Source organism: Pelodiscus sinensis, chromosome 1 (assembly GCF_052426305.1).
Source record: "Pelodiscus sinensis isolate ZL-2025 chromosome 1, ASM5242630v1, whole genome shotgun sequence".
Classification (NCBI taxonomy): Eukaryota; Metazoa; Chordata; order Testudines; family Trionychidae; genus Pelodiscus; species Pelodiscus sinensis.
In genome coordinates, this window is record NC_143052.1 from 122,907 (window position 1) to 144,944 (window position 22,038).

The 22,038-nt window shown below is 44.9% G+C and overlaps 1 protein-coding gene across 3 annotated transcripts in view; it reads left to right on the forward strand.

Moving 5' to 3' along the window:
- Positions 1-22,038, forward strand: part of GOLGB1 (golgin B1) — a 131,302-nt gene that overhangs the window by 10,993 nt on the left and 98,271 nt on the right. For 2 of the 3 annotated variants that reach the window (XM_075918353.2, XM_075918356.2), the window contains exons 4-8: positions 4,175-4,321; positions 4,671-4,826; positions 10,444-10,596; positions 19,120-19,242; positions 19,734-19,847. In XM_075918353.2, the coding sequence (XP_075774468.2) occupies positions 4,175-4,321; positions 4,671-4,826; positions 10,444-10,596; positions 19,120-19,242; positions 19,734-19,847 (693 nt within the window). The remainder of the gene's footprint in view (positions 1-4,174; positions 4,322-4,670; positions 4,827-10,443; positions 10,597-19,119; positions 19,243-19,733; positions 19,848-22,038) is intronic. The other variant, XM_075918355.2, reaches the window with a different exon arrangement.

Genomic DNA, 22,038 nt, shown 5'->3' on the forward strand with positions numbered 1-22,038 from the left:
TAGGGATGGAGACTCCACTACTTCCCCAGGCAACCCATTCCAGTGCTTCACCACCCTCCTAGTGAAATAGTTTTTCTTAATATCCAACCTGGACCTCTCCCACCACAACTTGAGACCATTGCTCCTTGTTCTGCCATCTGTCACTACTGAGAACAGCCTCTCTCCATCCTCTTTGGAACCTCCCTTAACTTGCTATCAAATTCCCCCTCACTCTTTGCTTCTGCAGAGTAAACAGACCCAAGTCCCTCAGCCTCTCCTCATAAGTCATGTGCTCCAGCCCCCTAATCATTTTGGTTGCCCTCCGCTGGACCCTCTCCAATGCGTCCACATCCTTTTTGTATTGGGGGGCCCAGCACTGGACACACACTACTCCAGATGCAGCCTCACCAAAGCCAAATAAAGGGGAATGATGACATCTCTGGATCTGCTGGCAATGCTCCTCTTAATGCAACCTAATATGCCATTAGCCTTCTTGGCTACAAGGGCACACTACTGACTCATATCTAGCTTCTCATCCACTGTAACCCCCAGGTCCTTTTCTGCAGAACTACTACTTAACCGGTTGGTCCCCAGCTTGTAACTATGCTTGGGATTCTTCCGTCCCAAGTGCAGGACTCTACACTTGTCCTTGTTGAACCTCATCAAATTTCTTGTGGCCCAATCCTCCAATTTGTCTAAGTCATTCTGTACCCTATCTCTGCCCTTAAGTGTATCTACCGCTCCCCCCAGCTTAGTGTCATCCGCAAACTTGCTGAGGGTGCAATCCATCCCCTCATCCAGATCATTAATAAAGATATTGAACAAAACCGGTCCTAGAACCGGACCTTGGGGCACTCTGCTAGAAATTCACCGCCATCCTGACATCGAGCCATTGATCACTACCCGCTGGGCCCGGCCTTCTAGCCATCTTTCTATCCATCTTACCGTCCATTTATCCAATCCACAATCCCTTAACTTGCTGGCAAGAATATTGTGGGAGACCGTATCAAAAGCCTTGCTAAAGTCAAGGTATAAAACATCCACTGACTTCCCCATGTCCACCGAGCCAGTTACCTCATCATAGAAGCTAATCAGATTGGTCAGGCACGACTTGCCCTTTGTGAATCCATGCTGACTATTCCTAATCACTTTCCTCTCATCTTAAAAGTCTCTGGTGTACATCCTTTGTCAGGATGGGTCCACAGTTCTTCCCAGCTCGTTGTTCCCTGCAAGGCTGTATCTGGGATCAGGAGCTGAACTCAAGAGCAAATGGAGTCTGCCACATGGCATTTTATATCCATCCCCTGGTCTCTTCCATGCTGGAGTGGGTCACATGGCCCAGTGACCTCTTCTTGCATCCCAAGCCAGCAATCATTATTATGGCTGGTCTGCAGGCATCCAGATTCATTCCTCAGGTGTGTCTTTGGCACCTAAAGATCCATTGTCCCTGGAGCCTCGCTAATTAGCATAGCCATTGAACGAACATTCCTGACACATTACTCTGCCTGGGTATGTCTACACTACAAAGTTAATTTGAACTAACGGACCTTAGTTTGAATTAACTTTCATAGGCGCTACACTAGCGCTCCGCTAATTCGAACTTAATTCGAACTAGCGGAGCGCTTAGTTCGAATTAGGTAAACCTCATTGCACGAGGACTAAGCCTAGTTTGAACTTACTAGTTCGAATTAAGGGCTGTGTAGCCCCTTAATTCGAACTAGTGGGAGGCTAGCCCTCCCCAGCTTTCCCTGGTGGCCACTCTGGGCACCACCAGGGAAACTCGTATGCCCCCATCCTGGCCCCGGAGCCCTTAAAGGGGCACGGGCTGGCTACGGTGCCCGTGCCAGGTGCAAGCCTGCCAGCACCCAGCCAGCAGACCCTGCACCTGGCACGGCACAGAGCCACCCACCCGATGTCCCCCAGCCCTCCGCCTCTTCCTGGGACCAGGCTGGTGGCTCTTGGGAGCCTGGCCAGGACCGCAAGAGGCGGGCACCCGCCTGGGCTAGTGCAGACATCGTGGACCTCGTCCACGAACTCCGCACTAGGCACAGGAAAGTGGCCGTCTAGGGCAGGAGAGCTGCCAGCCTGGCCACCCAGGAGCAGGTTTGCATGAAAATCAAGGTGGTCCACTGAGACCCCCGACCCTGAGCCTAGAATGGCTGTACTGGGTCAGACCAAAGGTCCATCTAGTCCAGTAGCCTGTCTGCCGACAGCAGGCAACCCTAGGTACCCTGGAGGGGATGGACCAAAGACAGTGACCAAGCCATTTGTCTCGTGCCATACATCTCCAGCCTTCCACAAACTTTGGGCAGGGACACCATTTCTACCCCCTGGCTAATACCACTCCATGGACCCAACCTCCATGACTTGATCTCACTTCTCTTTAAACTCTGTTCTAGTTGTAGCCTTCACAGCCTCCTGCAGCAAGGAGTTCCACAGGTTGACTCTTTGCTTTGTGAAGAACAACTTTCTGTTACTAGTCTGAAGCTTGCTACCCATTCCTTTCCTTTGGTGTCCTCTAGTCCTTCTATTATGGGAACTAATGGAGAACTTTTCTTTATGCACCCACTCCACACCACTCTTGCTTTTATAGACCTCTATCATATCCCACCTCCGTCTCCTCTTCTCTAAGCTGAAAAGTCCCAGTCTCTTTAGCCTCTCTTCATATGGGACCTGTTCTAAACCCCTGATCATTTTAGTTGCCCTCCCCTCTCCCAGCCTCTCTCTTCCCCTCTCCCACCTCTTTTTCCCAGTCTCCCCCAGTTTTGTTCAATAAAGAGAGATTCTATTTTTGAACACACGTTTTCTTTATTTTGTACATCAGGAAGGGGGGCTAGGGAAGGGTAAGTGGAAGGAGGTGAGGGAGAAATGGGGTACACGCCCCCGATGGGGAGGACTGGGCTGGCTCTGTGGGCTTCTGGGGGTGGAAGTTCTCCTGCAGCCCCCCGATTGCCCCCTCCCCCCGGATGGCAGTCTGTGCCAAGTGCAGCCGGGCTGATGGCCGAGTGCTATGATGTTCCGCGTGTGGGTACTCCGGGCACTCCAAGCCAGGACTGCTTTGCAAGCGGGGAACCCTGAGAACCGTCTGTCCAGGGTGGGGGTCGGGTCCCTTTAAGAACAGCCCTCGGTTAGCCTGAGACAACAGCTGCACGCTCTAAGTCCTACTCTGATGCCCTGCCGCACTGCTTCCGGCTATCCTTAACCCCGGTTCAGGGTCCACTCAATGTGGACATGCTAGTTCGAATTAGCAAAACGCTAATTCGATCTAGTTTTTAGGTCTAGATGCACTAGTTCGAATTATCTTAGTTCGAATTAACTAATTCGAATTAAGTTAGTTCGAATTAGTGCTGTAGTGTAGACATACCCCCTCAGATGGAGAATTTTCCAGCATCAACACAGAGGACATATTTATAACTCCACATACAGATATTCTACAGGTACATGAAGAGCATAAACAGAATCAGTAGAACATAAGCTTTCATGTGAAACCTCACATGAACCCCATTTTACAGACTTTTGGGGTAAAACCTCCCCCCCCCCCCCCCGATCTTGACACAAGTATTGTTAGTCTTGCTTCTCCAAGCTGGTTTAGGGTGGCACAAAAATGTTGAGTAACTTTTTCCTGAATCCTGTCATCTTGCACCTCATCCATCCTGTGTCCTCTACCTCTGCCACTTCGACTCTGCATTTATGGTCTCTTCCTTTTCTGCACTGCAGCAGCACTGACTAAAATATGATCTCTTTATCCTATTAAATCAGTTTTAGAACTGGGAAAGGAGCTAGAGTTGAAGTGATTTAGGTGTTTCTAGGAGTGTTTTGTAGAGCTGACCATTTTCCATAAGGAATAGGAATACTGAATGACATGGAAACTTAATCTCAAGTTGCATACTGGCTGTAGGTGCAGTGGATGGCATAAGGAGCAGTGCCATCTCAGCCGTGTAAAGTCTTTCAGGTTTGCTGATGTCCTGTTAAAGAGCAGAGGTGCTTCTTCTAATATTCTTGAAGAGTATCTGTAGATTTCGATCTGGTCAGGTCTTGTTTATTAGATTAAATGGGAAGTTGGTAAGAGATGTGGTGAGGTTAGGATGTAACACATAAAAACCAAGTTAGAGGTCTCCCTCTGGGCACTATGCTGTGGTCTTGGATTTTGTTTTAATGAATTACTTCTTCAAAATATCTGTTTGACCTTCCCTAGGTGTCAGAGCCAGGAATGGAGAGCAAGGAGGAGATGCCCGAGGATATACTGGAGCGTCTGGCCCACACAGAGCAGCTGGCTGTCCAGCTGAAGGATTTGGTCCGAGAAAAGGATGCCGAGCTCCAGCAGAAAGAAGCTGAACTCAAGGTACCATTCCTTTCACCAATGGTCGGTGGAAAGGTGTCTACATTGTGATTTAACCTCTGTGTCTTGCCTGGCAACTCACTTGGACTCTCAGAGCTTGGACTACGGGAGCTGATTAATTGTGGTGCAGGTGTTTGAGCTGTGGCTGAAATCTGGGCTCTGGGACATTCCCATGTTGCAGAGTCCTAGAGCCCAGGTTCCAGTTGAAGCCCGAATGTCTACACCACATGATGTGCAGACACTGTCAGTTTGACACGCACTAATGATGCTGGATGGCAACTTCAGTGTGAAATAGTTTCTGTGGATGATGCTGTGGAACCTTGAGTACACCTTCACATCTTTTCTTCCACAGGAAGAAAGGGTGGCCGCAGATGCTAAGTTGAAGAAGCTAAAGCTGCAGGCCAAAGCCAAGCTGGCAGCTCTGAATAAACGCATTGAGGAGCTGACCGAGCAGGGATCAACATTGCCTGCAAAGACCCTGCCAGAAGAGCAGCTACATCACAGCAAGGTGGGAGAGATGTGGCTTTCAGGAAGGCTTTAGCACTGTGGTCACCAACTGGTTAATTGCGGTGGCACTGCCAGTTGATTGCGAGGCAGTGTTCCCAGCCCCATCTCCCTCCCTCCTGTTCCTCCCCCCCCCTCCCCCCACCACTCAGGAGCCCGCGATAGTGCTACAGCCTTCCACAAAAATAGAACTAACTCTGGCTTCCTGCAGCGTGCGGGGAGACAAGTCCTGCAACTCTGCACCAGATCCGGAGCCTGATCTGGTTTATGCCTTAGGACCCTCCTCCCCCACGCCGAAGGAAGGAAGGGAAGACAAGAAAGAATGAGCTTCTCCCCTGCCCACAATAGTGCTTGCACTTTCTTGTCTATCCTTCCTTCCCTTGGGTCGGGGCGGGGAGGGGGGAGGGAAGAAGGTTTCAGCATCCTGGCCCCAGGCCAGATACCTACCAGGACCCTGATGCTGTTCCCTGGCCAGACACCCACCAGCAGCCTGCTTCTGCTGCTTCCCTCCTGGCCAGATACCTACATAGAGTCATAGAGCTGGAATAGACCTCAGGAGGTCATCAAGTCTAGCCCCCTGTCCCAAGGCAGAACCAATCCCAACTAAATCAACTCAGCCAGGGCTTTGTCAAGCCGAGACTTAAAAACCTCTAGGGATGGAGATTCCAACACTTCCCTAGGCAACCCATTCCAGTGCTTCATTACCCTCTTAGTGAAATAGTTTTTCCTAATATCAAACCTAGGCCTACCCCACTATAACTTGAGACCATTGCTCCTTGTTCTGCCATACGTCACTACTGTGAACAGCCTTTCTCCATCCTCTTTGGAACCTCCCTTCAGGAAGTTGAAGGCTGCTATCAAATCCCCCCTCACTCTTCTCTTCTGCAGACTAAACAAACCCAGATCCCTCAGCCTCTCCTCATAGGTCATGTGCTCCAGCCCCCTCATCATTTTGGTCACCCTCCCCTGTTCAATGCGTCCACATCCTTTCTATAGTGGGGGGGCCCAGAACTGGACACACTGCTCCAGATGTGGCTTCACCAGAGCCGAATGAAGGGGAATAATCACTTCTCTAGATTTGCCGGCAATGCTCCTCCTAATGCACCCTAATATGCCATTCGCCGCCTTGGCTACAAGGGCACCCTGTTGACTCATATTCAGCTTCTCATCCAGTGTAATCCCCAGGTCCTTTTCTGCTGAACTGCTATTTAGCCATTCGGTCCCCAGCCTGTAATAATGCTTGGGATTCTTCCGTCCCAAGTGCAGGACTCTACACTTGTCTTTTGTTGAACCCTCATCCGATTTCTTTTGGCCCAATATTCTAATCTGTCCAGGTCACTCTGGACTCTATCCCTGCCCTCCAGCAAAAGTCTCTCTTCCCCGTAGCTTAGTGTCCTCTGCGAACTTGTTGATGGTGCAATCCATCCCCTCATCCAGGTCATTAATAAAGATGTTGAACAAAACCAGTCCTAGAACCGTTCCTTAGGGCACTCTGCCAGAAACCGACCGCTGATCACCACGCGTTGGGCCCAACAGTCTAGCCAGCTTTCTATTCATCTTACAGTCCATTTATCCAATCCATATTCCCTTAACTTGCTGGCAATAGTATTGTGGGAGACCGTATCAAAACTTTTGCTAAAGTCATGGTATATCACATCTACTGACTTTCCCATATCTACAGAGCCAGTTACCTCATCATAGAAGCTAATCAGATTGGTCAGGCATGACTTGCCCTTTGTGAATCCCTGTAGATTATTTCTGATCACTTTCCCCTCTTCAAAATGGATTATTTGAGGATCCCCTCTATGATTTTTCCAGGGACGGAGGTAAGGCTGACTGGTCTGTAGTTCCCTGGATTGTCCTTTTTTAAAGATGGGCACTACATTTGCCTTTTTCCAATCATCCGAGATCTCTCCCGATCTCCACGAGTTTTCAAAGATAATGGCTAAAGGCTCCTCAATGACATTTGTCAACTCCCTCAGTAACCTCGGATGCATTAAATCCAGGTCCATGGATTTGTGTATGTTTAGCTTTTCTAAATAGTTCCTAAGTTTTTCTTTCCCCACCAAGGGCTGTCTACCTCCTTCCCATACAGTGTTGCCTAGTGCATTTGTCTGAGAGCTGTCCTTGTCCTTGAAGACAGAGGCAAAGAAAGCATTGAGTACTTCAGCTTTTCCCACATCATCTCTTACTAGGTTACTTCCCTTCTCCAGTAAGGGCCACATACCCTGTCTGATCACTCTCTTATTGCTAACATGCCTGTAGAAACCTTTCTTGTTATCCTTCACATCCCTTGCTAGCTGCAATTCCAATTGCGCTTTTGCCTTCCTGATAACTCCCCTGCATTCTCGAACAATATATTTGTACTCCTCCCTAGTCATCAGTCTAAGTTTCCACTTCTTGTAAGCTTCCTTTTTGTGTTTAAGCTCACCAATGATGTTCCTGGTAAGCCAATCTGGTCGCCTACCATGTTTGCTTTTCTTGCTGTGCATTGGGATGGTTTCTTCCTGTGCCTTTAATAAGGCATCTTTAAAATACTGCCAGCTCTCCTGGACTCCTTTCTGCTTCATGTAAGCATCCCAGTGAATCCTGTTCATCAGCTCTCTGAGGGAGACAGAGTTTGCTTTTCTGAAATCCAGGGTCTGTATTTTGCTGCTCTCCTTTCTTCCTTTGTCAGGATCCCAAACTCGACCATCTCATGATCACTGCTTCCCAAGTTGTCACTCACCTCTACTTCCCCTAGTAGTTCCTCCCTGTTAGTGAGCAGCCTGTGAAGCTGTGCATGGCCCCTGGTTGGTTCCTTCAGCACTTGTACCAGGAAGTTATCCTCAACATTCCTCAAAAACTTCCTGCATTGTCTGTGTACTGCTGTATTGGTCTCCCAACAGATGTCAGGGTGATTAAAGTCCCTCATGAGAACCTACCCCCAGCTTGCTCCTGTACCCTACTTTCCACCCAGATTCAGCACTCCTATCCTTATCACACTCACTGGTCGCCCTGTCCTGCACACTGGATCCCTCTATTTTTGGTTCCACCTCAGAATGTAGAGGGGACCACAAAATCCATTAACTCTGGAACTCCAGAAGGGTTAATTTGGCCTGAGGCTTTGAACGTCAGTCCTTCCTACCCTCCCCATGGGGCTGGAGTGCCAGGGGAGTGAGGTGTGTCAGTTGGGGCCACGTCAGTGAGGCTTGGGGAGTTTTGGAAGGGTGGTGTTGGTTGTGGGTTTTTTTTCTTTTTCCCCCTGTGGGTCAGTGGCCTCTGACCCAAAACAGGTCCACCGTCACTCCCATAAATAAAGACAATGTTGAAATGGTGTGTGTTGGACATAACAGTTTATTTAAAAATGAAGCCTGACCAACTAACCCCCAGTTGGGGCCAAGTCCGCATCTGGCCGCAGGATCATAACACTCCTGCACCACCCACATCCCCAGTCTTGTACCAAAACACTCCTACACCATCCACACACTGCAAACCTGTGCCCTGAGACCATCATACACCCAACCCTCTGTGCCCTGAGCCCCTCATATACCCCAACCCAAACTCCTGCACCTCCATATCAATAAGCCTGCGACTTGTTCCAGCACCCCAACCCTCCACCTGACCCCAACACTCTCCAGCCTGGAGCCCCATCCCCAAGCCAGCATCCCCTCCTCCACCTCCTCCTACACCCATTAATCTCCCAGAGCTTGCACCTCTCACCCCTTCCCACACCCAAATCTCTCATTCCCACCCCAGAACCCCCACTGCCTGTCTCAGCTCAGTGGTAGTGAGTAAGATCTGGGAACAGCAAATGGAGAGGAGGGGAATCGAGAGCACAGGGTCTTGGGGAAGGGATGGGGTAGATCTTGGTTTACCCTGAAGTTTAAAAAGTGATCTTGGGTGTAAAAAGGTTGGAGACCACTGCTCTAGCATATACTGAGAATCTGGGAGCTGAGAGATGTAGGTTAACACCAATGATCTTATTAGGTTCTCTTTCTTTTCAGGATAGGTTTCTATGAATGATTGCTGAATTCTTGCTTTTGAAGAATTCTTGGTGTATCTGTTAGTCATGATCCTCTCTTTAAATGTCCCTTTTTCTCTGAACATTCTGCCTGCTGTTAGAAACCCTTCAACAGGAATTAGGTATTCTTTGGGAGCTAGAGTCTGGTCTACTTCTCCGTGGATTGGATTCTCTCTTAGGTGTGATCTCTGTGAGCCACTGCAATTTTTCCTGAAGAAAAGGTTATTTTGTGTAAAAACAATTTGGTGTGTCTCAAGAGGAGGCAAGGTTGACAGAGATGCAAGAGCAAGGGGGAATAGGAGTAAAATTGAAAGGAAATCAATATAAACAGATTAGAAGTGCTTTTTTACTAGCACGTGTCACCTGTGGAACTCATTGCCAGAAAATTACAATTAAATTACAATTCAAGATAAAACCTTCTGTTTTTCTTAGAGTGCTTGTTCATATGCATTCCAATCAGGTGTAAGCACATGTGTGTTCATGGAAGCTGGAAGACTTTTATCTAGGAGCAACCATTGGGTCAGCCTAGGTGCCCCTGGAGTGGCGCTGATATGATGCCCAATATATAGCCTTGCTGACCTGCCAATCCCCCAGTTCCTTCTTGCTGCCAGTGATGGCAGCTGTAACTTTTTGCTTTTGCCACGACGAGCACTCCTAGCAGTTACTGTACATAGTTTTTTCTATATCTGTAGTTAGTTATTTAGCATTTAGTGTTAATAGTTAGAATAGCCTAAGAAGAATTGTATCTCTTTCCCCATCCTGGGGTATGCCCCAGTCTCTGGGGCTTAAAGCTTGCCAGGCTTCTGTCAAAGTGGTTAAAAATTGGAATAAATTGCCTAGGGAGGTTGTGGAATCTCCATCACTGGAGATATTTAAGAGCAGGTTGGATAAACATCTATCGGGGTAATCTAGATGGTGCTTGGTCCTGCAGTGTTGTTGCAAAAAAGCAAATGCAGTTTTAGGCTGCATTAACAGAGGCATAGCACACAGGTAGGTGATAAGTACCAATGCCAAGTAGAGCGGTGCTTACCTGGAGTACTGTGTCTACTGTTGGTCACCAGCCTCTAGAAAGGTATAGAGAAACTAGAGAGGCTACAGAGGCAAGCAACAAAGATGATCAAAGGGATGGAATGCAAGCCATATTAGCAAAGGCTGAAGGAGCTAGGTATGTTTTGTTTTGAAAAGAGGAGGTTAAGGAGGGAATATAATAGCAGTCTTCAAATATTTGAAAGGCTGCCATAGAAAGATGTAGAGAAGTTGTTCTATCCTGCCACAAAAGGCTGGACTAGAGGCAGTTTGTTCAAACTAGAGCACAGCAGTTTTAGATTAAATGTCAGGAAAAACTTCTACTGTAAGAGCAGTAGGAGAAAGCAACAGTATGCTTAGTGAGGGTGTAAAAGTTTCTTCACTGTAAGTTTTCTGAAGAAGGCATGGTAACCACCTATCCTGGATGGTTTAGGCACAAAAAATCCTGAATCTTGGCAGGGGGTTATACTAAATGACCCTTGCAGTCCCTTAGAAACAGGGGGTTGAAATGACAGTAGAGTGTTATTTCAGTGTACTCTGACTGAGAGTGACTAAATAATATCCACTTTTTTTGTATTGTTTTATGCATCAGCAGTTTCAGAAGACCAGTGAAGAACAGATAGAGGATGTTGACGCACTCAATCAGAAACTCCAAAAGCAGGAGGAAACTGTCAGGAACTTGATGGAGCAGCTGGATGCAGTTAGAAACACCCTTGCAGATACTCAGGACAAGCAAGCAGCCCAAGTATTGAGAGAGATTTTTAGCTGTGCATTTATTTACTGTCTATTGGTAAAAATCAGCAATATTTTAGTGAAAGGGGAGTAAAAAATGACTAAGTTAGAGGATTATTATTCTAGTTGGGGGAGTGAGCACTGTGTTGTTACATTAGTGCCTGTTAATATCAATCTCTTAGGGGAGGGTCTATTAATAGAGATACTCTAGACAGGAGGAGAGGATGGAAGTCTGGGTCAGATCAGATGAAATACAATCAAAAAAGAGTCTAACATATCAGGAAATGTCAGATAAATAGTGACAAATTTTTAAAATGCATATAAACAAGTGCTAGAAGTCTAAATAATAAAATCGGTGAACTAAAGTGCCTAGTTTTAAAGGAGGATATTGATGTAATAGGCATCGCAGAAACTTGGTGGAATGAGGACAATCAATGGGACAGTCATATCAGGGTACAAAATATAGCGGAAGGATAGAACAGGTCGTGCTGGTGGGGGAGTGGCAATAGACGTGAAAGAAAATGTAGAATCAAATGAAGTAAAAATCTTAAATGAACCAAAATGTTCCATAGAATCTCTATGGATAGTAATTCCATGCTCCAAAAATAACAATTTATCAGTAGGAATATATTATCAACCACCTGATCAGGACCGTGATAACGACTGAGATACTAAGGGAGATTACTATCAGAGGGATAGCCGTGTTAGTCTGAATCTGCAAAAGCGACGAGGAGTCTTGTGGCACCTTATAGACTAACTGAAGTGTAAGAGCATAAGCTTTCGTGGGCAAAGACCCTCTTCGTCAGATGCATGTAGTGGAAATTTCCAGAGGCAGGTATAAATATGCAGGCCACGATCAGGCTGCAGATGATAAGGAGGATGAGGCCCACTTCTAGCAGCTGATCTGGGTGTGAATTCCAAGAGAGCAGAAGCTGCTTTTGTAGTTAGCAAGCTGTTCACAGTCTTTGTTTAATCCAGAGTTGATTGTGTCAAACTTGAAGATGAACTGTAGCTCAGCAGTTTCTCTTTGAAGTCTGGTCCTGAAGTTTTTTTGCTGCAGGATGGCTACTTTTAGATCTGCAGTTGTGTGTCCAGGAAGATTGAAGTGTTCCCCTACAGGTTTTTGTATGTTGCCATTCCTAATATCACTGTAAATAGTGCCACTGGTCTGGAGGTATACACCACATGATCCATTGTTTACAGCCAAGCGCTGAGGTACAACCGTATATGCTCCAACCCCTCAGACAGAGACCTACACCTACAAGATCTTCAACAAGCATTCTGTAAATTGCGATACCCACACGAGGAGGTGAGGAGACAGATTGACAGAGCCAGACATGTACCCAGAAGCCTCCTGCTATGGGACAAGCCCAAGAAATAAACCAACAGAACACCATTGGCCATCACCTACAGTCCCCAGCTAAAACCTCTCCAATGCGTCATTAGTGATGTACAACCCATCCTGGACAATGATCCCTCGCTTTCACAGGCCTTGGGAGGTAGGCGGGTCCTTGCCCACAGACAACCTGCCAACCTGAAGCATATTCTCACCAGCAACTACACACCGCACCATAACAACTCGAACTCAGGAACCAATCCTTGCAACAAACCTCGGTGTCAACTCTGCCCACATATATACACCAGCAACACCATCACAGGACCTAACCAGATCAGCCATACTGTCACTGGTATATTCTCCTGCACATCTACCAACATAATATATGCCCCACTGCTATATACATCAGCCAAACTGGACAGTCCCTACGTAAAAGAATCAATGGACACAAATCAGATATTAGGAATGGCAACATACAAAAGCCTGTAGAGGAACACTTCAATCTTCCTGGACACACAATTGCAGATCTAAAAGTAGCCATCCTGCAGCAAAAAAACTTCAGGACCAGACTTCAAAGAGAAACTGCTGAGCTACAGTTCATCTTCAAGTTTGACACAATCAACTCTGGATTAAACAAAGACTGTGAATGGCTTGCTAACTACAAAAGCAGCTTCTGCTCTCTTGGAATTCACACCTCCAGATCAGCTGCTAGAAGTGGGCCTCATCCTCCTTGATTGGATCCACCTTGTCATCTGCAGCCTGATCGTGGCCTGCATATTTATACCTGCCTCTGGAAATTTCCACTACATGCATCTGACGAAGTGGGTCTTTGCCCACGAAAGCTTATGCTCCTACACTTCAGTTAGTCTATAACAGTGGTCTCCAACCTTTTTACACCCAAGATCACTTTTTAAATGACAGACCAAGCCAAGATCTACCGCCCCACCCCTTCTTTGAAGCCCTGCCCTCTCTATTCTCCTCCTCTCCATCACTTGCTATCCCCAATCCTTATACTGCTACTTTAAAAAAAAAAAAAAATTCCCACCATTCCTCACAGCTACTCACCTGTGCTGTTGCTCGGTGAGTAGCTGCTCCTCAAATGAGGAAATCTAATTTAAATGTACTGTGCAGGTGTGCAGTTCAAAGAGGGCTCAAGAGCCACTCTTAGAGCCTCCGAGATCTACCGGTAGATCATGATCTACTGGTTGGTTACCACGGGTCTATAAGGTGCCACAGGACTCCTCGTCGCTTTTTAAGGGAGATTAGAGAGGCTATCAAAATAAAAAACTCAGTAATAGTGGGGGATTTCAACTATCCCCATATTGACAGGGTACATGTCACCTCAGGACGGGATGCAGAGATAAAATTTCTTGATACCTTAAGTGACTGCTTTTTGAAGTAGCTGATTCTGGAACCCACAAGGGGAGAGCCTCTTTTTGATTTAGTGCTAAGTAGAGCACAGGATCTGGTTCAAAATATAACTGGACCATTTAGAAATAGTATCAGAGAGGTAGCCGTGTTAGTCTGAATCTGCAAAAGCAGCGAGGAGTCCTGTGGCACCTTATAGACTAACTGAAGTGTTGGGAGCATAAGCTTTCATGGGCAAAGACCCACTTTGTCAGATGCATGAAGTGGGTCTTTGCCCACGAAAGCTTATGCTCCCAACACTTCTGTTAGTCTATAAGGTGCCACAGGATTCCTCGCAGCATTTGGAAATAGTGACCGTAATGTAATAAAATTTAGCATATCTCTCATGGAAAAAACACCTTAGCAGCCCAACACTGTGGCATTTAATTTCAGAAAGGGGAGCTACACAAAAATGAGGAAGCTAGTTCAACAGAAATGAAAAGATATGGTGACAAAAGTAAAATGTCTGCAAGCTGCATGGAAACTTTTCAAAGACACCATGATAGAGGCCCAACTTGAATGTATACCCCCAAATTAAAAAACACAATAAGAGAACCAAAAGAGTGCTACTGTGGCTTAACAACCAAGTAAAAGAAGCAATGAGATATAAAAATACATCTTTTAAAAAGTAGAAGTCAGATCCAAATGAGGAAAATAGAAAAGAGCATAAACTTTGTCAAATTAAGTGTAAAAATATATGAAGAAAAGCCAAAAAGGAGTTTGAAGAATAGCTAGCCAAAAACTCAGTAATAGCAAAATCTTTAAGTACATCAGAAGTAGGAAGCTGGCTAAACAACCCTTGGACAATTGAGATGCTAAAGGAGGACTCAAAAGATGATAGTCATTGCAGAGAAACTAAATGAATTCTTTGCTTCAGTCTTTATGGCTGAGGATGTTGGGGAGATTCCCAAACATGAGCCATTCTTTTTAGGTGACAAATCTGAGGAATTGTCCCAGATTGAGGTGTTGTCAGAGGAAGTTTTGAAACAAATTGATAAACTTAACAGTAACAAGTCACCAGGACCAGATGGCATTCACCAGGGGCGGACTGGCCCGGTGGGATACCGGGAATTTCCCGGTGGGCCGTTGTCCGGTGGGCCATCGTGTCCACATGCCGTTGCCCCTCACTCTGAGCAGCTCTGTGTCCGCGCTGTATGCGGCACGCAGAGCCCAACCTGCCACCTGCATCGCATGCGGGACATGAGGAGCATGCAGGGTGACGTCATGGGGAGGGCCATTCTCAGCCCATTTCCCAGGCCTATTTTGATTGCCAGTATGCTCCTGGCATTCACCCAAGAGTTCTGAAAACTCAAATGTGAAATTGTGGAACTATTAACTGTGGTTTATAACCTATCATTTAAATCAGCTTCTGTACCTAATGATTGGAAGATAGCTAATGTGACACCAATTTTTAAAAAGGGCTCTAGAGGTGATCCTGGAAATTACAGACTGGTAAGTTTAACATGATTACCGGGCAAATTAGTTGAAACTATAGTAAACACTAAAATTGTCAGATACATAGATGAACATACTTTGTTAGGGTAAAGTCAACATGGTTTCTGTAAAGGGAAATCATGCCTTACTAATTTGCTAGAGTTCTTTGAGGGGGTCAGCAAACATGTGGACAAAGGGCATCCAGTGGATATAATATACTTAGATTTCTAGAAAGCCTTTGACAACGTTCCTCACCAAGGGCTCTTAAGTAAAATAAATTATTATGGGATAGTAGGGAAGATCCTTTCCTGGTTTGATAACTGTTTAAGACAGGAAACAAAGGGTAAGAATAAATGGTAAGTTTTTCGAGCGGTGAGAGGTAACTAGTGGGGTCCCCCAAGGGTTTGTCTCGGGACCAATCCTATTCAGTTTATTTATAAATGATCTAAAGAAAGGGGTAAACAGTGAAGTGGTGAAATTTGCAGATGATATTAAACTGCTCAAAATAGTTAAGACCAAAACAGACTGTGAAGAGCTTCAAAAATGTCTCATCAAACTAATAAAGATGTAGCCGTGTTAGTCTGGTCTTGCTGAAACAAAAGCCAGCATAATGCAGCACTTTAAAGACTTACAAGATGGTTTATTTGGTGATGAGCTTTCGTGGGCCAGACCCACTTCCTCAGATTTGATCTGAGGAAGTAGGTCTAGCCCATGAAAGCTCATCACCTAATAAGATTAACAAGATGGTTTTAAAGTGCTGCATAGTCCTGTCTTTTGTTTCATCAAACTAAGTGATTGGGCAACAAAATGGCAAATGAAATTTAATATTGATAAATGTAAAGTAATGCACATTGGAAAAAATTAATCCCAACTATACATAAAATATGATGGGGACCAATTTGGCTGCAACTGCTCGAGAGAGCTCTTGGAGTCATTGTGGATGGCAGTCAAAAAAGCAAATAGAATGTTAGGAATTATTAAAACAGGGATAGAGAATAAAACAGAAATATCTTGTTGCCTCTGTATAAAACCCTGGTACGCCCACATCTTGAATACTGGTGACAGATGTAGTCGCCTCATCTCAAAAAAATATATATCGGCATTGGAAAAGGTTCAGAAGAGGGCAACAAAAATGGTTAGGGGTTTGGAAGTGGTCTCGTCTGAAGAGAAATTAAAAAGAATTGGACTTTTCAGCTTAGAAAAAAGGAGACTAAAGGGGGATATGATAGAGGTCTTTAAAATCATGACTGGTGTGGAAAAAGTGAATAAGGAAAAGCTATTTATTTATTTATTTTATTTATTCTACAATATAAGAACTGGGGGTCACCAAATGAAATTAAAAGGCAGCAGGTTTAAAACAAACAAAAGGAAGTTTTTCTTAACTCAGCGCACCATCAACCTTTGGAACTCCTTGCCAAGGATGTGGTGAAGTATAGGACTTTAACAGGGTTCAAAAAAGAGCTAGATAGATTCATGGAGGTTAGGTCCATCAATGGTATTAGGCAGGATGGGTAGGAATGGTGACCCTAGCCTCTATTTCTCTGGAGGTGGGTGATGGGAGAGATCACGTGAGAATTACCTGTTTGGGTCACTTCCTCTGGGGCACCTGGTATTGGCCACTGTTGGCAGACAGTAAACTGAGCTGGATAGACCATTGGTCTGACCCAGTATGGCCGTTCTTATGGTCTTATCTAATATTATAACATAAGAATGGCCGTACAGGGTCAGACCAAAGGTCCATCTAGCCCAGTAGCCTGTCTGACGACAGTGGCCAGTGCCAGGTGCCCCAGAGGGGGTGGACCAAAGACAGTGATCAAGCGATTTGTCTCATGCCATCCATCTCCAGCCTCTGACAAACAGCCTTTTATGTACCTAACCTCCATGAAATTATCTAGCTTCTCTTTAAACTCTATTATAATCCTAGCCTTCACAGCCTCCTCTGGCAAGGAGTGTCATGGCTCCTTCCCCACTCTGGCATGATAAATGCAGAAGTGGGGGCCAGCAAGTGTACCCCAAAGCTTTATCTACCAGGCTTTGGTCTAAAACTTCCCCCAAGATCTTAAAAACCTAGATCTTGGGAATAAAACTTCAGCTGCCACCACCCAAATGTTGATAAAGAAATCAGGGGAAAGATCATTTGGGAAATCTTACCCCTAAAATAAAAATCAAGGCACACAATTAACCACTGCCAGGTTAATAAAAAGAAAAGAAAGAACTTTTATTATTACAACAATATTCCTGTTGCAAACATAATGACTAGATAGGGAGGTAACAAAATATACTCATGGAGAAACTCCATGGGCCTAGAACTTAGTTACAAAGAAAAGCCAAAACATCTTTTAAGCAGTGCCAGATCTCAGATCCCATACCCAATCCATAAAACAGTAAAACCTAATGAAACTACCTAAACTTTACCCTACTTACAGAAAATGAAGAATGGTGTCTTGGAGAGAGAGAGAGAGACATGCTTGTCCCTCTCTGTAGCTGCAGAGAACTCTCCCAGAGAGACAAAAAGAGAAAGGGAAAAAAACCCAAATTCCTTTGTCCCAGTTTGAAAAGTCCCACCTACATTCTTATTGGTCACTCCATCTGGCTAGGTGTAGTTAACCCCTTAATCCCTAGGCTGCTGGCTAACCCTCATAATCATGACAAGGAGTTCCACAGGGTGACTATGCACTGTGTGACGAAGAACTTAATTTTATTAGTTTTAAATCTGCTACCCATTAATTTCATTTGGTGTCCTCTAGTTCTTCTATTATGGGAACTAATAAATAACTTTTCTTTATTCACCCTCTTCTCACCACTCAAAATTTATATACCTGTATCATATCCCCCCTCAGTCTCCTCTTTTCTAAACTGAAAAGTCTCAGTCGCTTTAGCCTCTCCTCATATGGGACCCGTTCCAAACCCCTAATCATTGCAGTTGCCCTTTTCTGAACTCTTTCCAAGGCCAAAATATCTTTTTTGAGGTGAGGAGACCACATCTGTACACAGTTTTCAAGATGTGGACGTACCATACATTTATACAGGGGCAGTAAGATATTCTGTGTCTTATTCTCTATACCTTTCTTAATTCCTAACATCCTGTTTGCCTTTTTGACCGCCACTGCACACTTTGTGGAAGTTTTCAGAGAACTATTCACAATAACTCCAAGATCTCTTTCCTGATTTGTCGTAGCCAAATTAGCCCCCATCATACTGTACGTATAGTTGGGGTTATTTTTTCCAATGTGCATTACTTTACACTTATCCACATTAAATTTCATTTGTCATTTTGTTGCCCAATCACTCAGTTTGGTGAGATCTTTTTGAAGTTCTTCAGTCTGCTTCTATCTTGACTATCTTAAACAATTTAGTATCATCCACAAATTTTACCACCTCACTGCTTACCCCTTTCTCCAGATCATTTATGAATAAGTTGAACAGGATTGGTCCCAGGACTGACTCTTGGGGAACACCACAAGTTACCCCTCTCCATTCTGAAAATTTACCATTTATTCCTACCCTTTGTTTCCTGTCTTTTAACCAGTTCTCAATCCATTATAAATATTGAACATATGCTTGTAGGCTTTCAATTTTGAGGGCATTCAACAGCCAAGTCCAACAAATGAAACATTGTATGTATCTGTAATTGGATGGAAACTGGGGCTTTTCAGACACACAGGGGCTACGTCTACGCTGGCATGATTTTGCGTAAGAACTCTTTTGGGGAAGAGTTCTTGTGCAAAAACTCTTCCAGAAGAGAGCGTCTACACTGGCATGAGCCTTTGCGCAAGAGATGTGCTTTTGCTCTAGAGCATCCTTGCCAGCGTAGATGCTCTCTTGTGCAAGAAAGCTCTGATGGCCATTTTAACCATAGGGCTTTCTTATGCAAGTAATTCATGTTGCCTGTCTACGCTGGCCTCTTGTTCAAGAACAGTTGTGCAAGAGGGCTTATTCCTGAGCGGGAGCGTCATAGTTCTTGTGCAACAAGCACTGATTTCATACATTAGAATGTCAGTCTTCTTGCGCAAGAACTCGTGGCCAGTGTAGACAGGCAGCAAGTTTTGGCACAAAAGCAGCCACTTTTGCGCAAGATCGCACCAATGTAGACACAGCCAGAGTGTATCTAAAATGCAATGTACGCTTTTTGCACTTCAGGTGTCTATGTTGTCAGTAAATATGTAGCTCTATGTGAAGTAAATCCTCTCTTGAGTAATCATGGCTGTCACAGAGGCCTGCAGTACTAAGGGCATCTTGGCTTCTGGTTTATATTTATTTTCACACGTGGCAAACTCCACAAAAAGTTGGATGAAAAATACTATCTTGTTTCTCAGCATGAGAAATGTCACTTGGCTAACTATGTACAATGGCTTACAGCTGAGTTCCCTGGAGGAGGTGATTCGTGAGAAGGATGCTGTCCTGCAAGAGAAGGTTTACCAGCATCAAGCTGAATTGCACCGAATAGTGGCCCAATCAGAGCTGGAAGCTGAGATGCAACAAGTATGTTTGATGGGTTTGATAGCCCCTTGCTTTCACAGAAGATCAGAAAGAAAAATTGCATGAGTTCAGTGGGAGTTGCCACTCAGGGGTGCATGCAGGCAAACAAAGGATTTCAGTGGGAGTTGAGAGGAAGGATGGTTCAGTGGTCAGGATGCCATCTTGAAACTTGGGAAACCTGCATTCAGCTCCCTGCTCTGCCACTGACTTCCTGTGTGACTATGCTATAAATCACTAGTGTCTCTGTGACTCCCTTTCGGGTCTGTAGAAATGGGAATAAAATATTTCCCTGTCCTCCAGCAGTGTTGGCAGGATAAATACACTGACAAATATGAATGCCCAGATACTAAAACAGTGGGAGCCATATAAGATGCATAGAGTTGGGACAGATGGGATGGGATGCTCCTGTGTAACTAGTGCTTCTGTATTTGGGCTGCTACTGTCCTCTCAGCTTCTGATGTAGATGATGCAGCACTCTTGTTTGTCTCATGTAGAACCTTAGCTCACTTCAGAGAAAGCTGAAGGAACAGGAAGCAGCTCTTTTAGGACGAACTCAGATGGTGGAACTGCTGCAGCAAGAGTTACATAGTGCAGAAGATCAGAACAAGGTATCTCTTTGTGCTCTCAACATACTGTGCTCTTGTGTTCCTTTACTGCTAATGTGTGCCGTTGTCTCATCAGAAGCCTAACAACTGACGTAGCTCCCTACCACAGGGACCATGTGCTTGGCGTGAGAGAATCTGGGAATTCCCTGAGGTCAAAGTTCAAAGCTGGCAGCCTCATGAGAGAGGGCATTTTTGTTTTTGGCACTGCATTGGGGGTATGGTTATCCTTAGTGCCTTAATTAACAGTTCTTTCTAAGTAGAGTTGGTGGTGCAGTTTTGTAACTGAGTTGTTGAACTCTGTGATCTCCTTTTTATGCCTGTTGTAGAATCTTCAAAATGTCTAGTTCAGGCAAAAGTATCCTTTTCTCTAACATTGTCTCCTCTAGTGTCACCAGCTGACAATAAGATTGAACTCCAAGGTCCCAATATTTTAAGCTAATTCTTGTTATAACTGTGCAAGGGCTTTTGGGGAATATGTAATATTACTACCTCCTTGACGTTTATAAAATAATTTGTAGGAATTATGCAGGATTTGGCCACTTCCAGTATCCCTTGCCAGACTTAGGAAGCTTGTAGAAGCCTAGTAGAAGTTAGGATCTGACCTTATTTGCCTTAAAGTTTTGGGAGACTAGAAAGAGATGTTGGGAAGAGATTCCAGAAGACTTGAAAAGAGCAAACATAGTGCCCATCTATAAAAAGAGAAATAAGAACAATCCAGAAAACTACAGACAAGTCCGTTTAACTTCAGGGCCAGGGAAGATAATGGAACAAGTAATTAAGGAATCCATTTGCAAACATCTGGATGATAATAAGGTGATAGGTAACAGCCAACATGGATTTCTAAAGAGCACATCATCAAACCAATCTGATAGCTTTCTTTGATAGGATAACGAGTCATGTGGATAAGGGAGAAGCGGTGGATGCGGTATACCTAGACTTTATTAAGGTTTTTGATACGGTCTCGCATGATATTCTTATAAATAAACTGAACAAATACAATTTAGATTGGGCTACTATAAGGTGGGTGCATAACTGGCTGGATAACCGTACTCAGAGAGTAGTTATTAATGGTTCACAATCCTGCTGGAAAGATATAACAAGCGGGGTTCTGCAGCGGTCTGTTTTGGGACCGGTTCTGTTCAGTATCTTCATCAACCATCTAGATATTGGCATAGAGAATATGCTTATTATGTTTGCAGCTGATACTAAACTGGGAGGGGTTGCAAGTGCTTTGGAGGATAGGGTCATAATTCAATGATCTGGACAAACTGGAGAAATGGTCTGAGGTAAATAGGATGAAGTTTAATAAGGACAAATGCAGAGTGCTCCACTTAGGAAGGAACAATCTGTTCCACACGTACAAAATATGTGAATGTAGCTTCTATGTTGAGGTAACTGGCTCCGTGGATATGTGAAAGTCAGTTGGTGTGATATACCTTGACTTTAGCAAACCTTTTGCTACGGTCTCCCACAATATTCTTGCCAGCAAGTTAGGGGAGTATGGATTGGATAAATGGACTGTAAGATGGATAGAAAGCTAGCTAGACTGTCGGGATCAAGGGCTTGATGTCAGGTTGGCTGTCGGTTTCTAGCGGAGTGCCGCCAAGTTCCGTTCTAGGACCGATTTTGTTCAACATCTTTATTAATGACCTGGATGAGGGGTTGGATTGCACCCTTAGCAAGTTTGCAGTTGACACTAAGCTAGGGGGAGAGGTAGATACGCTGGAGGGCGGGGATAGGGTCCAGAGTAATTTAGACAGATTAGAGGATTGGGCCAAAAGAAATCTGATGAGGTTCAACTAGGACAAGTGCAGAGTCCTGCACTTGGGAAAGAAGAATCCCAAGCATTGTTACAGGCTGGGGACCGACTGCCTAAGTAGCAGTTCTGCAGAAAAGGACCTGGGAATTACAGTAGATGAGAAACTGGAGATGAGTCAACAGTGTGCGCTTGCAGCTAAGAAGGCTAATGGCATATTAGGTTGGATTAGGAGGAGCATTGCCAGCAGATCTAGAAAAGTGATTATTTCCCTTTATTTGGCTCTGGTAAGGCCACATCTGGGGTATTGTGTCCAGGTCTGGGCCCCCACTATAGAAAGGATGTGGATGCATTGGAGAGGGTCAAATGGAGGGCAACCAAAATGCTGAGGGGGCTGGAGCACATGACCTATGAGGAGAGACTGTGGGATTTGGGTTT